This window comes from Thalassophryne amazonica, chromosome 5 (assembly GCF_902500255.1).
Source record: "Thalassophryne amazonica chromosome 5, fThaAma1.1, whole genome shotgun sequence".
NCBI classification, from domain to species: domain Eukaryota; kingdom Metazoa; phylum Chordata; class Actinopteri; order Batrachoidiformes; family Batrachoididae; genus Thalassophryne; species Thalassophryne amazonica.
This window is the reverse complement of record NC_047107.1, coordinates 95,655,638-95,672,226: the sequence shown is the minus strand read 5'-3', so window position 1 is coordinate 95,672,226 and position 16,589 is coordinate 95,655,638. Positions and strand designations below refer to the sequence as shown.

At 40.2% G+C, this 16,589-nt stretch overlaps 1 protein-coding gene across 1 annotated transcript in view; it reads left to right on the top strand.

Moving 5' to 3' along the window:
* col27a1b (collagen, type XXVII, alpha 1b) overlaps positions 1-16,589 on the top strand; it is a 232,719-nt gene that overhangs the window by 101,382 nt on the left and 114,748 nt on the right. Inside the window, exons 10-12 of the mRNA XM_034170907.1 lie at positions 5,523-5,567; positions 8,460-8,513; positions 15,274-15,318. Of these exons, the coding sequence (XP_034026798.1) occupies positions 5,523-5,567; positions 8,460-8,513; positions 15,274-15,318 (144 nt within the window). The remainder of the gene's footprint in view (positions 1-5,522; positions 5,568-8,459; positions 8,514-15,273; positions 15,319-16,589) is intronic.

Here is a 16,589-nt window from a genome sequence, read left to right as displayed (position 1 = left end):
GAAATCAACTCCTCTCACACGTTTAGATGGAATTTCATGTAACTTGGTACAAATCCTTGTTATAGGTTGATATTATGCATATTTTAACATTGTACAAGATTGTCACATTTTGGCAGAGTTATGGCCCTTGATAAACAAATCTACTGCCAAGTTCATGAGTTGGTTCCTGCATTCTGAAATCAACTCCTTTCACATTTTTAGTAGGAGTTTTGGGAAACTTGGTACAATTCCTTGTTATAGGTTGGTAATACACATATTTTAATATAATTCAAGTTGAGCTCATTTTACCAGAGATATGGCCCTTAATTAACAAAACTAGACTCCATCAGTTTATGCTTGGGTACTTGCATTCTGAAATCAAATCCTATCACACTTTTAGTTGGAATTCCATGTAACTTGATACAGATCCTTGTTATAGTAGGTTGATAAGTAGCTTGACAGTCGCGACGGCTGACACTAGCTATTGCAACCCCCGGAGGTTGCGATAATTCTCAGTACCATCAACCCATCTTCACTGGGGGACTTCCAGCTCTTGGGCTAGGGGAAGTTCCTTGGTTTGCTGGAAGTGATTGTTATTTTTGATGACGCCTCATGGACTGGGATCACCTAGAGTGCCTTAATTGAGAGAGTGATGTCAACTCAGAACATCGCGCCATTTTGGTTCCAACTGTGCTGAACTACTGAATGAACCTTTACTGAATGTTTTCAGCATTTTTTAAAATCATTTAACCACATACAGCAACACATCCAGGTACAGGTGCTATCAAAGTAAATATAAAAATAGTTAAGGTATCAAATTTACATAAATTTACAATTTATGATGGTTTATTTAATTAATTTAAAGCCTGATTTATGCAGCTGCACAGCTGTAACTCTGTGTCATGCAGTGACGTGTGTGACAGTTGCCTGATTTAACAGGTGCACATCAGCCTGCGGCTCTGAGTCTGAACACGGTTTGAAAAAAATAAACGGTCGGACTTGTAATCACAGAAATTACTTGCGTCCCACATTCATCAAATCAGGAAGTGTCAGAGCCGAACTTTAATTTGTACCTCTGTTACTGTGCACGTCCAGACTGCTCGAGGTTTTTAATGGAAATACATTGCAATCAGACGGGACATTTTATCCAATGTGAGTGAAAAATCCGCTGTACAAAATCCGTTATACACGATGTTTATTACATGGAAAACAATACAAAAACTTTGGGGCTTTTTTGTCTGGTTACTGCGAATATCTGGTTTATATGATGATGGTTTAGGTGAGTTTTACTGTACATGGGACTGAACAATAAATTTACCTCTCAAAACTTTGACGATGATGTCGGCTTCCATCCCAGACGGCTGACTTTATTTTCACAAATGTTTCTTCTGTTCGGATCTGAAGGGAAGCTGTACATCTTGAAGCCCTTGTTGTGTCTATTTGTGCATCCAAACGCACAACAACCCATAATTTTCAAATCAAATCAAATCAATTTTATTTATATAGCGCCAAATCACAACAAACAGTTGCCCCAAGGCGCTTTATATTGTAAGGCAAAAGCCATACAATAATTACAGAAAAACCCCAACGGTCAAAACGACCCCCTATGAGCAAGCACTTGGTGACAGTGGGAAGGAAAAACTCCCTTTTAACAGGAAGAAACCTCCAGCAGAACCAGGCTCAGGGAGGGGCAGTCTTCTGCTGGGACTGGTTGGGGCTGAGGGGAGAGAATCAGGAAAAAGACATGCTGTGGAAGAGAACAGAGATCAATCACTAATGATTAAATGCAGAGTGGTGCAGAGAGAGCAAAAGAGGTGAACAAAAAGAAACACTCAGTGCATCATGGGAACCCACCAGCAGTCTAAGTCTATAGCAGCATAACTAAGGGATGGTTCAGGGTCACCTGATCCAGCCCTAACTATAAGCTTTAGCAAAAAGGAAAGTTTTAAGCTTAATCTTAAAAGTAGAGAGGGTTTCTGTCTCCCTAATACGAATTGGGAGCTGGTTCCACAGGAGAGGAGCCTGAAAGCCTAAGGCTCTGCCTCCCATTCTACTCTTACAAACCCTAGGAACTACAAGTAAGCCTGCAGTCTGAGAGCGAAGCGCTCTATTGGGGTGATATGGTACTATGAGGTCCCTAAGATAAGATGGGACCTGATTATTCAAAACCTTATAAGTAAGAAGAAGAATTTTAAATTCTGTTCTGGAATTAACAGGGAGCCAATGAAGAGAAGCCAATATGGGTGAAATATGCTCTCTCCTTCTAGTCCCGTCAGTACTCTAGCTGCAGCATTTTGAATTAACTGAAAGCTTTTCAGGGAACTTTTAGGACAACCTGATAATAATGAATTACAATAGTCCAGCCTAGAAGAAATAAATGCATGAATTAGCTTTTCAGCATCACTCTGAGACAAGACCTTTCTAATTTTAGAGATTTCTCCAAGATTTCTCACAGTATTACTAGAGGTCAGGGTAATGCCATCCAGAGTAAGGATCTGGTTAGACACCATGTTTGTAAGATTTGTGGGGCCAAGTACAATAACTTCAGTTTTATCTGAATTTAAAAGCAGGAAATTAGAGGTCATCCATGTCTTTATGTCTGTAAGAATTCCTGCAGTTTAACTAATTGGTGTGTGTCCTCTGGCTTCATGGATAGATAAAGCTGGGTATCATCTGCGTAACAATGAAAATTTAAGCAATGCTTTCTAATAATACTGCCTAAGGGAAGCATGTATAAAGTGAATAAAATTGGTCCTAGCACAGAACCTTGTGGAACTCCATAATTAACCTTAGTCTATGAAGAAGACTCCCCATTTACATTACCAAATTGTAATCTATTAGATAAATATGATTCAAACCACCGCAGCACAGTGCATTTAATACCTATGGCATGCTCTAATCTCTGTAATAACACTTTTTGTGGTTAACAGTATCAAAAGCAGCACTGAGGTCTAACAGGGCAAGCACAGAGATGAGTCCACTGTCTGAGGCCATAAGAAGATCATTTGTAACCTTCACTAATGCTGTTTCTGTACTATGATGAATTCTGAAACCTGACTGAAACTCTTCAAATAGACCATTCCTCTGCAGATGATCAGTTAACTGTTTTACATCTACCCTTTCAAGAATTTTTGAGAGAAAAGGAAGGCTGGAGATTGGCCTATAATTAGCTAAGATAGCTGGGTCAAGTGATGGCTTTTTAAGTAATGGTTTAATTACTGCCACCTTAAAAGCCTGTGGTACATAGCCAACTAATAAAGATAGATTGATCATATTTAAGATCGAAGCATTAATTAATGGTAGGGCTTCCTTGAGCAGCCTGGTAGGAATGGGGTCTAATAGACATGTTGATGGTTTGGAGGAAGTGACTAATGAAAATAACTCAGACAGAACAATCGGAGAGAAAGAGTCTAACCAAATACCAGCATTACTGAAAGCAGCCGAACATAAAGATATGTCTTTGGGATGGTTATGAATAATTTTTAGATTATAATAATAATAGATTAAATGCAGTGTTGAGGCTGTCATTCTCAGCATCTGTGGATGTTAAAATCACCCACTATAATTATCTTATCTGAGCTAAGCACTAAGTCAGACAAAAGGTCTGAAAAATCACAAAGAAACTCACAGTAACGACCAGGTGGACGATAGATAATAACAAATAAAACTGGTTTTTGAGACTTCCAATTTAGATGGACAAGACTAAGAGTGAGGCTTTCAAATGAATTAAAGCCCTGTCTGGGTCTTTGATTAATTAATAAGCTGGAGTGGAAGATTGCTGCTAATCCTCCTCCTCGACCCGTGCTTCGAGCATTCTGACAGTTAGTGTGACTCGGGGGTGTTGACTCATTTAAACTAACATATTCATCCTACTGTAACCTGGTTTCTCTAAGGCAGAATAAATCAATATGTTGATCAATTATTATATAATTTACTAACAGGGACTTACAAGAGAGAGACCTAATATTTAATAAACAACATTTAACTGTTTTAGACTGTGGTGCAGTTGAAGGTGCTATATTATTTTTTCTTTTTGAATTTTTATGCTTAAATAGATTTTTACTGGTTATTAGTGGTCTGGGAGCAGGCACCGTCTCTACGGGGATGGGGTATTGGGGGGATGGCAGGGGGAGAGAAGCTGCAGAGAGGTGTGTAAGACTACAACTCTACAACAATTTTCAGTGAATAAATAAATAAAAGAGCTGGATTTATATGCAGACAGATTAACAGCGAACGCTATTTTGAACCCACGATGGCACCAGGAGTCACGTGACTGTGTTTTTCAACTCGTCATGTCGCCACTCTCTGAATTAAGGCACTCTAGGTTCACCTTATCCTGTTCATGTTGACCACATAAAATGTTTTGCCAGCGCAGCTTTGATGGGAAGAACTCAGCACCTTAAAGACGAGCAGCAGTGACCAAGGCATTGTGCACATTCACTTCAGTTAGGCTCAAGAGATGATTTTTCATTTCTAATATAGTGTGCTGGAAGCTAAAAACCTCAAATTGGGACTAGATGTTATTTTGGACTTTAAATTAATCAAATTATGGACCGTTATTGTTTTTCAGTATTAGTGTGGTTGTGTTTTTGTATCTTTTTTTTCTGGTTAAAGAAAATTGTTAATCTGAAATGTTTTGATGCTCATACAAAAATCAGTAGCTGCAGTCCATAAATATAAATCTAAACCTTCTGTTTTGGTCAAAATCAAAATAAAGATGCACACTGATGATTTGAATACAATAACAGGAGCTCCAGAAAGGGTGACACACTGCTGAGAAGTGGTAGAGATGGCATTTTGGCAATGGAATGCTGTGAAGTCAATAAATAAATGCCATAAGGTTTTAATAACAATCAGTACCCTTAAGAAAGAATCAGTGATACAAGTGTGCCTTCTGCCTCAGCTCACTTGGTACATATAAGACTGTACTTTCTTCACAAACTCACACTGTGCAGGTCATTCTTTGCTTTACTTTTAGGAAAAGTATTTGCAGTTTTAGAAGACGTGTGTGGTGCATATAAAGTTTCTCTGCACTTAAAATATGTTTCAACTTGTCTTTAATAACATTCAGTCTCTGAACCTTGCACCTTACCATAAATTGAATTTCAGGCATTGCTGTTTGTGTTTGCCTCTGGTTTAGTACTCATTACTGTGTCAGAACACTGATTTCTTTCAGCACATAGTGGTATGGGACGAATTAAGCTGTAGCACCCTTTATCATCTATAGGCAGTGAATCACATTAAGGGTTGGAAGTTTATGTCAAAACTCTGCATTGTGCTGAGGGGAGCCCTTCAGCTGAGTGCTGATCTTTATAGTTTTAGGAGATTTTCACAGCTGGTGGATGAGCTGGCAGTGTCTCTGAGCCACAGATTTGTGTCCACTGCTTACTTGTAGATAAATTCCAGCCCGGAGTCTCATTAGAAGTTAGTTTTTTTTAAATAGGTGCCATTATGATTTTTTTCCCTCCCTTTTGTTTAAAACCTCAGAAATGATTTTTTGCCAGCATTTATAACCACATAACTATGTTGTCTTTTACCTTTAGGGTTTACCAGGGCCAGTAGGGGCAACGGGGCCAAAGGGAGTCAGGGTAAGTAAACTATGGAGAAAATAGAGCTTTAGGGTTTGTTTTATTAATTGTACACTCTCCAAATCTGTTTGTTTAATCTTTGGGAATAAAAAGATATCGGAAAAGTAAACAGTCCTAAAATGTTACAAGCACTTTTGGACCAGCATGTGTGCATGTGGTGCATGTTTCAACATGGAGGTACCCAGATGTACAACACGCCACGCGGGCAGTTTCAGTGTGAGCAAAACAACAGACGCCCTCCAGGCTGGAATATAATTAATATTCCTTACAGTATTTTTTTAATATCTGACACCATTTACCTTGTGCACAGGCACTGACAACCTGCCAAAAGCACATTGGCATCTTCAGAAATGATGATCCACACCTCATAGGGTCAGTGTAATAGTACAATGTTAGACAGTCCAGTCTTCTCATGGTGGCAGTTTGCAAAAAGTCGACAGTGGTCGCATCTGGGCACTATTTCAGGGAGTTTTAAAGTGAAAATCCACAATAACAAAACTGTTTTCCCATCACATAAAACTGATCGTCATTTCGTCATCTTCGACTTCCCATGGTGGAACATCAAGGTTATTTGCTTTATTAGTAAACTCAACTAATTCAGCCTATTTAAAGTTATTTGTCATGATATCCATTTCGTTCAAATACCGACTGATGTCTTTCAGTTTCTGTCATCTCTGTGCCGTAAATGTCTGCATATATATAGGGCAAACATCCGTTGCTACGATGGATTTCTGTCCATTGGGCTGCCAAAATGCAGCATTTGCGTTGATGCCATCCTGACGCAGAATCAAGGCTGGACACAAGCTATGAAATTTTAAATGTTCAAACATCACTTTTTAGAGTCATGTCCCTGTTTTGTTTTTGTTTTTTTCCCCTGGCAGTGGGGGGGTGGTGTTTAAGTGTAAATGTCTCTCAGCGAGCAGAGAGCAGATTTTACAGACATATTTTTAAACTTTTATTTTCTTTCAAAGCCTGTTCTGACTGAGTGTTCTTGTGGTTATACTAAAAACATGACCTGCAACGCATTAACAACAAACACTAACATTTTCTTGTTATGTTTGTTTTTCCAAAAATACATCTGAAATCTCTTTCTGAAGACAACATAACGTAAAATGTGCTCATAAAACCTTCCTACCTCTCAATCATGTCACGCTTTCCACAAAAATACACAAATTCTTGATTGTTCCAGCCAAGAGACTGCAAACCAGGTACGAATCTAGACGGAAAGAGGATGTTGTTGGGGGCACGTCACCCCACAACACCCCTTGATTAAAGGTCCACTTTTGAAGACAATTTCATACTACTTCTACTACTTGTTTGTAATCTTATCAAACAAACATGTCGCTTCTGATATCAATTTTGGTAAACGGCAAAGAAAAGGTGAAAATGTGTAAAAGAAGACACAAATAAATTAAAATTTCAAATTTAGTAATTTCTATAGCGCCAGTTCGTGATGAAATCGCCTCAAGGCTCTTCATACAACACAATACCGAAAAACAGAGAAAACAACACACATTGCGCAGTACAACTAAAGGGGACCAGGGTGAGAAAAATAGACATAAAAACCCTCTAGAATGCATCCCTGGACATCAAATACCCAAAATTTTCTGAGGGCCTTGAGCAGCCCCCAGAACCCCTGCTGACAAAAGTCTCTTTCACCAAAAAGAACCCCTCAAATTTCACATCCTGACTACAGGCCTGAGATTTTAATTGGTATTGAATTAAGTAAAAGCTGTAGAAAAGCTGTCCCCTTAAAATGTGTTTATCCTGAAGTATTTAAATAATGTGTAGGTTAAAGACTTTCTATAATATGATGCTGCATTAGAAAAGAGCAGCAGTGGTTAGTGAGTGAAATATAATCTTGTTCAACAGGAGAACAATTTGGTGTTTTCTTAGCTGTCTCCACGTTGTTTTACCGTAAACTCTAGGACGTGATCCCAAAAGAGTTTCTATAAAAAGGTAGACAGTGAACATCTTATGATTTATTTGGCTGTGAAATAATTTTCAGTCAGAAGATTTTTTTTTTTTTTGCTTTAATCCCTGTTATTAACAAACCTGACTTTTGTTGTATTGGTTATGGCTGAAACTCCGCGACGTCTGGGTATCTCTTGACGCATCAGCACAATGCGCTACAACCCTCACTGTGATCAATGCTGTTTGCTTGCAGTGAAGAACAGAGGAAAGAGATCATTTTACTACGTACAGTGAAGCCTTTGAGTTTTTATTTTATAAAATTAACTGAAACACATATCATAATAATTACTAAACCAGCATAAGTCCACAACAGCCAGCGGTGTAATTTCCACACATTGATCCTTGTTAACTGTTGTGATATAATGACACAAGGTTTATGTAGTTCTTGTATTTAGTGCACTGCAGGAGCAATTAGCTCAGGTCTTCTTTAGATCCTTTTCTATATTGTTCACCAAATACCGTAAAACATATTGCTTTCTTCCTGAGTGTACGCACCATGCCTTCAGACATTAACCTCAACCTCTCATTTAATGGTGCTATAATCTCATAATGTCACCTCATTTCTCTTTCTTATGGCTGCCGTGTTCTTTACTTCCTCCCACTAAACAGGTCAGCAGAGAGATCTTCAGAGATCCCTGATGTGAGGGTATGTGCCCTTGGACTACATCGTGGAAGCCAGCACCATGCAGTCCATGGGCATATACACTTGCCTCAAGGCTCAGTTCTACAGGACCACACAACCGTAATCAAAAAAAAAAAAAAAAATCTTGCAGTGTAAAAATGAATCTGAGCTTCATAGTATATGGGCTGTAGAGATTTTATTGTTGTTTACATCTGACAGATTTACAGTGATCATTTATTTTCTCCATCATACTCCAACTTTCTTTGCCTTATTTCTTCTATAATTCATGTCTCTAGGGTCACATTGGGATACCTGGGCTTTTTGGTCTTCCTGGTCCTGATGGCGAGAGAGTGAGTGTTGAGGGTTTTGAGACGTAATATCCAGTGGACTGTATTATGATGGCCCCAAAACTTTGTACAATTATTGTCATTCATGGATTCCTGCAGATGCACTTTGTGAAATGATTATAGACCCAAAGTGGCACAAGTTCCCTCTTACATACTGTCTGCTGGGTCAAGACTGCAGGAAGAACTAGTCCCACACCCCCAGACCCTATACACTCCGATGTGTAGGATGTCATTGGAACATTGATGACTGGAATTAAATTTGCTTTCATTAACCCAGTTTGGACTCATACTTGACATTAATTTACCATGCACTGGATGAGGGTTAAAACAAATCTTTAAGTACAAGCAGATCATCGATAGCTGCATCATGTTTGACAAACTGTAACTTAAATATTTCTTGTAAGCCTGTGAGTTCCACAGCTTTTGGTCTTACTTCAAAGCTGGCAAGTGACACACGACAAATTTTCATATAAAAAATGAAAGGTTATAACAAAAACAACAACAATAGTAATAATAGTCATTTTTTTATTATGGGTGGCATGGTGACTTAGTGGTTTGCACTGGAGCCTCACAGTTAGAAGGTCTCAGGTTTTCTTCAAATGTGATCCTTTCTGTGTGGAGTTTGCACATTCTACCCGTGTTCCATCTAGATGCTCCGGCTTCCTCCCACTTACAAAGACATGCAGGTTAGGTGAATTAGTGAATCTAATTTGTTAATAAGTGTGAGTGGGTATTTATGCATTTATGAATTCATTTTCTATATCCGCTTACTCCAGTCAAGGATCATGGGGGCATTGGAGCCTATCCCATCAGTTATGGGGTGAGAGGCTGGGTACACCCTGGACAGAATGCCATCTACATTGACCTACAGTCAATTTAAGGTTTCCAACTCACCTAACCTGCACAACAGGTTTAGAAGTGGGAGGAAGCCAGAGCACAACTTTCTTCCTGTCGGGGCCATACTGCTAACCAACTAAGTTAGTGGGTATGTGAATATGTTTGTCTAGATGTGTTGGCCGTGTGACGGACTGGCAGCCTGTCCAGGGTCTACTCCGCTTCTTGCCCACTGACCACTGGGATAGGCTCCAGCCTCCTCCTTCACTGGAATATGAAGAAAATTAATGAATGAATGTGTTTTTCTTATTATTCATCATAATCTTTTTAAAATTTAATTGTAACCCTTATTTAACCAGGTGAGTCCCATTGAGAGGGACAACAATCACAGTTCCAAAACCCCACAAAAATTAGAACAAAACATCACTTAACAAAACAGAATATACATACATAAGCAGCTCAACAGACCTAGAAATAATCAGACATTGAGAAAAAGCCCTGAGTGAGGTCGGCTCTTGGAGTAGCAATATACTCTGCAAGAGATTCCAAGCAGCAGGAGCAGAAAACCTAACAGCTTATTCATCAGGTTCGGTGTATAATATGTGATAAACATTGACGAGAAGTGTTGAATGCTTGCTGAAGTTTCATTGAACTTATTTTGCAGAAGCTCACCTCAGCAGTCACACATATATAACAGCATTGCCAAAGTAATAATGTAAAAAAGCCATATGTACATTGTTAAAAATGATTTGTTGACTTCACTTGAGTTGGGTGAGTCATCTTGTTACTTTTCACAGTTATGTTGTGTCAAGTAGTCAGCAATGACACTTGACACCTGACACCGATATGCAGTGCATCTGGAAAGTATTCACAGCACTTCACTTTTTCCACATTTTGTTATGTTACAGCCTTATTTCAAAATGGATGAAATACCTTTTTTTCTACTCAAAATTCTACAAATAATATCCCATAATGACAATATGAAAAAAGGCTGGTTATTTTTTATTTTTGCAAATTTATTAAAAAAACCCAAGCGAACAAAAAAGTAAGAAATCACATATACTTAAATATTCACAGCCTTTGCCGAGCTCAGGTGCATCCTGTTTCCACTGATCATCCTTGAGATGTTTCTATAGGCTAATTGGAGTCCACTTGGTTGGACATGAATTGGAAAGGCACACACCAGTCTACATATAAAGGTCCCACAGTTGACAGGACATGTCAGAGCACAAACCAAGCATGAAGCCAAAGGAATTGTTTGTAGACCTCAGAGACAGGATTGCCCAATCTGGGGAAGGATACAAAAACATTTCTGCTGCTTTGAAGGTCCCAATGAGCACAGTGGCCTCCATCATCTGTAAATGGAAGAGGTTCGGATCCACCAGGAGTCTTCCTACAGCTGGCCGCCCGTCTAAATTGAGTGATCGGGGGAGAAGGGCCTTTAGTCAGGGAGGTGACCAAGAACCTGATGGTCACTCTGTCAGAGCTCCAGCATTCCGCTGTGGAGAGAAGAGAACAATTGACCAATCAGGCCTGTATGGTAGAGTGGCCAGACAAAAGCCACTCCTTAGTAAAAGGCACATGGCAGCCCACCTGGAGTTTGCCTAAAGGCACCTGAAGGACTCTCAGACCATGAAAAACAAAATTCTCTGGTCTGATGAGATAAAAATTGAAGTCTGTGATGTGAATGCCAGGCGTCATGATAGGAGGAAACCAGGCACCATCTCTACAGTGAAGCATGGTGGTGGCAGCATCATGCTGTGGGGATGTTTTTCAGTGGCAGAAACTGGGAGACAAGTCATGTTTGAGGGAAAGATGAATGCAGCAATGTACAGCGACATCCTGGATGAAAACCTGCTTCATAGCGCTCTTGACCTCAGAGTGGGGTGACAGTTCATCTTTCAGCAGGACAGTGACCCTAAGCACACAGCCAAGATATCAAAGGAGTGGCTTCAGGACAACTCTGTGAATGTCCTTGAGTGGCCCAGCCAGAGCCCAGACCTGAGTATTGAGCAAAGGATGTGAATACTTACAGGGTGGGCCAATAAAATGTTACCACTTTTTGATCTTACACAAGTTTTTGAAATGAGAACTTATTCAAAAATTTTATTTACAGACTAACAGAACAGAAGCATCAAATTAACATTTGATACCAAAGGTTTTCCACTTGTTTTCCGCACAGTTCACAGACATGTTCAGTCCACGCTCCTCTTCTTTGGATTACAGCTGCAACACGCACATTGACGTTTGTGATGACATTGCCACACATCTCAAGATGGATTCTCCAAATTTCCTGACTGATGTTGGTCTTCATGGCCTCAGTGGTCTGTGGGTTGTTGTAGTACACTCTCTCATTGTACGAATTAAAAAAGTGGTAACATTTTATTGGCCCACCTTGTATGTACATGTACTTTTTATTTTGAATCAATTTGCAAAGATTTAAAAAAAATTAATTTTGTCAGTATGGGGTGTTGTGAGTGGAATTTTGTCGGGGAAAACATAATTTCATCCATTTTGGAATAAGGCTGGATATAACATAACAAAATGTGGAAAAAGTAAATCGCTGTGAATACTTCCCAGATGCACCGTGATGTGGCTCATTTGATGACTTAGTCAAGAGTAGTCAACAATACCTTTGATCTTTTTACAGTGTACTGCTTGTTGCCATGATAACGGTGCTAGTATTAGTGTATAATTCAGTGGTGTTGTATCACATAATCCTACCTATCACGCTCTACTGTAATAAAACTAAAGTTCCTACAGAAGCTCAATCAAGTCTTGTAAAGAAATGTTTGCCTGCTAATATGCAAAGAGTACTGTTGGCTTATAAATAAATTACCAGGTTGGATGGATCAGCAACTATTCAGCTCAAAACACAGCTTGACTATAAGTGCAGCTGAAACTGGTAAAGCCTAGAGTCTGGCAGCCAGGTCAGAGATTTTCTAATAAGGGTTTTAAATGAGGGATCAACATTTACCAATAACATGACCTATAAAATATATTAGATTAGATATACTTTATTGATCTCACAGTGGAGAAATTATGTTTACACTCCAGTTACCTCAGACAGCAATTAGTCCAAAATTACAGTGAGGAAAATAAGTATTTGAACACCCTGTGGTTTTGCAAGTTCTCCCACTTCATTTGAAATCATGGAGGGGTCTGAAATTTTCATCTTAGGTGCATGACCACAGTGAGAGACATAATCTAAAAACAAAAAAATACAGAAATCACAATGTATGATTTTTTTAAATAATTTATTTGTATGTTACTGCTGCAAATAAGTATTTGATCCCCTACCAACCAGAAAGAATTCCGGCTCACACAGACCTGTTAATTTTTCTTTAAGAAGCCCTCTTATTCTGCACTCTTTACCTGTATTAATTGCACCTGTTTGAACTTGTTACCTGTATAAAAGACACCTGTTCACACACTCAGTCAATCACACTCCAACCTGTCCACCATAGCCAGGACCAAAGAGCTGTCTAAGGACACCAGGGACAAAACTGTAGACCTGCACAAGGCTGGGATGGACTACAGGACAACAGGCAAGCAGCTTGGTAGAAGACAACAGCTGTTATGATTATTTATTAGAAAGTGGAAGAAACACAAGATGACTGTCAATCTCTCTCGGTCTGGGATTCCATGCAAGGTCTCACTTTTTGGGGTAAGGATGATTCTGAGAAAGCTCAGAACTACACAGGAGGACCTGATCAATGACCTGAAGAGAGCTGGGACCACAGTCACAAAGATTACATTAGTAACACATGAAGCTGTCATGGTTTAAAATCCTGCAGGGCAGCAAGGTCCCCCTGCTCAAGCCAGCACATGTCCAGGTCCGTTTGAAGTTCACCAGTGACCATCTGGATGATCCAGAGGAAGCAAGGGAGAAGGTCATGTGGTCAGATGAGACCAGAATGGAGCTTTTTGGAATCAACTCCACTTACCATGTTTAGAGGATGAGAACAGCCCCAAGAAAACCATCCCAACCGTGAAGCATGGGGTGGAAACATCATGCTCTGGGGGTGCTCTTCTGCAAAGGGGACAGGACGACTGCACTGTATTGAAGGGAGGATGGATGGGGTCATGTATTGCGAGATTTTGGCAAACAACCTCCTTCCCTCAGTAAGAGCATTGAAGATGGGTCATGGCTGGGTCTTCCAGCATGACAATGACCCCAAACACACAGCCAGGGCAACTAAGGAGGGGCTCCGTAAGAAGCATTTCAAGGTCCTGGAGTGGCCTGACCAGTCTCCAGACCTGAACTCAATACAAAATCTTTGGAAGGAGCTGAAACTCCAAACCTGAAAGATCTAGAGAAGATCTGTATGGAGGAGTGGACCAAAATCCCTGCTGCAGTGTGTGCAAACCTGGTGAAAAACTACAGGAAATGTTTGACCTCTGTAATTGCAAACAAATATACTATGTACCAAATATTAACATTGATTTTCACAGGTGTTCAAATACATATCTGCAGCAGTAACATACAAATAAATTATTAAAAAATCATACATTGTGATTTCCGTATTTTTTTTTTAGATTATGTCTCTCACAGTGGACACGCACCTAAGATAAAAATTTCAGACCCCTCCATGATTTCTAAGTGGGAGAACTTACAAAATCGCAGGGTTTTCAAATACTTATTTTCCTCACTGTATTACTTGTTTACCGTAATAATGGCACACATCAGAATTAAAGACAGCACATACACATTTGTCATTGTTTATGTGCACTAAGTTTGAAGAAGTCCATTATCCGAATTGAGGCAAGTGGGTGAAGGTCACGCAGCAACCCTGAGATGCACTGCTGTCAGCTTGGGGGAAGGAATGGAGGCCAGCTTCAGCTAAAACTGCACCGCCCCCGCAGAATGGGGAAAGGAATGACGTGAGCAGACGCGGGAGTCGGGGGTATTTGATTGGGGGGGTGGTTAGGGTTAGGTTGAATTCAGTCCTGTGAAAAACAGTTTATTGTCTTTGTGAGTTGAGATAAGAAACAGCCAAATGATTCCCAGGCCGAAGAAATTCCTCTGGAGGGAAAACAGTCGGGCAATTTGACCTTCAGGCTTGATAAGCCTGTAGTGTTGTGGTTAGAGCAGTGAAAAACACTTTTAACAATTCCACTTGAAGAACCAAATCCTAATTATGAATTAAGAATATTCCCAATTATGAATTAAGAATATTCACCAGCCTCTGAAATCTTCAACTTCAACTGCATCTGCTCCAAGATGTCATCCAATTTGCGTCTGAGTTCAAGAGTCATTGCAGTCTGAGAATGCACTGCCTTGCCAACCTCGTTAATCATGACGGACAAGCAAGGGGCCGTGGTTCTTGATGCCGCCGTCTTGCCAATTTTCCGGTAGATCAGGGCAGCACATAAGCCAAAAAGTACCAGCCCTGCTACCATAAGACCAAAAACGAATAAATCCTCGACGTCCTCAACAGAGAAAGGCACCAAGCATGGCACACGCCAAGAACTCCAGGAGTCGAGATCATAGCCCGTAGGGTATGTTCCATCTGGGCAGGTAGGATCCCCCGGTCCTGAACAACTTCTGGAGAAAATGGTGTCAATAGCGTTCAGAGACCAGCTGATCAGGTCCATGGTTAATTCAATAGTAGTCCAATAGATCCAGTATACAATATAATTTGAGGAATTCACAGTCTGGTGAAGTAGGGACTTGAAGGTTAAAGCAGAGAACAGAGATAAGGGAGAGTGGAGGAGATGTGACCGCCCTCGTCTGAGTCCCAAGCAGAATACACACAGCAAACATATTCACTTATGTTTTATGAGTATCACAGTGTCATAGAGTTGCTGTCCAGTTACAGATTTATTGATTCTCAGTATTTTAAACATAGTTTGTTTGTTTTTTTTTAATCTCCTTTCTCTCCTTGTCTGTTTCTTATCTTCTCCATTTTTTTTTTTTTGTTTACAGGGAATTCCAGGAATGCATGGGAAGAAGGGCAAGATGGGTAGGCCGGTAAAGTTTTCTCTCTGCATACTTCTCAGACCGCATTTTTAATGCATCTGGCTATTACATGACTATTAATTTCATCTAGTCTTATGCCTTTCCTGGCCTGAGCCATAAATCTCATTTTAAAAAAGGGAGTGTGCAGTCACTTTCACACCAGTAAATCGATGTTAAAGATTAGTGGAAGGCGTAGTCTTTGTTGCTAATTCAGAACCATTTCAACTTTATCTTCATATCAGGCCATGGGAATACCACACTTACACAGCTCAAAAACTCATAGCCACAATCAAAATAAATTTCCGTTGTAACCCTTACCAAAAAGTAGTACATGCAAGTATGTTTCAAGTATACTTCCACTTTACTTTTTATATACTTATCAGTACTATTTTTTGGTAAGGGAAATCAGACATTTTTGACATGTTTGTGAGTTTTCTCTCCTCAACCATAAATATGGTACAGACAGGTTTTATCCCCCACTGGCCGAAGGCCGGAAGAGGGATTATGCTGTTCGTTTGTCTGTCTGTCTGTCCACCCAACCGTCCATCTGTCCCTCCTGAAAAGGGTATAAACGTTATGAAATCAACTCCTATCACACTTTAAGAAGAATCTTGTGAAACTTGGTACAAACCCTTGTTTTCAGTTGGTAATATGCATATTATATCATTCAAGTTGGACCCATTTTGCCAGAGTGATGGCCCTTGATTAACAAATCTAGACTCCGTTGGTTTCATGAGTGGGTGCCTGCATTCTCAGATCAACTCTTCTGACACTTTTAGGAGGAATTTCGTGAAACGTGTTGGAAGTCTCACAGGACAAGTTGTGACATGCCCAGCTGTTACACAATTTCTCGGATACTCACTCGACTGAAAAGCCACCGAAAGCCATCTGAATCTTCCGAATGGTTTCCAACACGGACGTGCTTTTTGTTGTGCGCCATTAGCGGCTCCGTCCCAATGCACAAATTCCTCCGCACGTCTTTCATTACAAAATCTCCTGTAACAGTGGAATGTGCCACAAAAGTGCTGATGTACACCTCTTCCACAATTTCTCTGGTAGTCAGACGACGTCCCGGATCAACACAGCCTTCACTTTGGAAATGATCTGGTCGTTTCAGCCTGTCGAAGGCCGCTTGGAGCGCGGCGTGCCCTGCGCCGCTGTGGGCCGTCTTTAATCCGGTTGTAATGATCCTTAATCTGTGTGACGCCCAGAGTATCTTCACTGAAAGCCGTCTGAATCTTCCGAATGGTTTCCACCTGGCTGTCTCTCACAGTTTCTGGAAA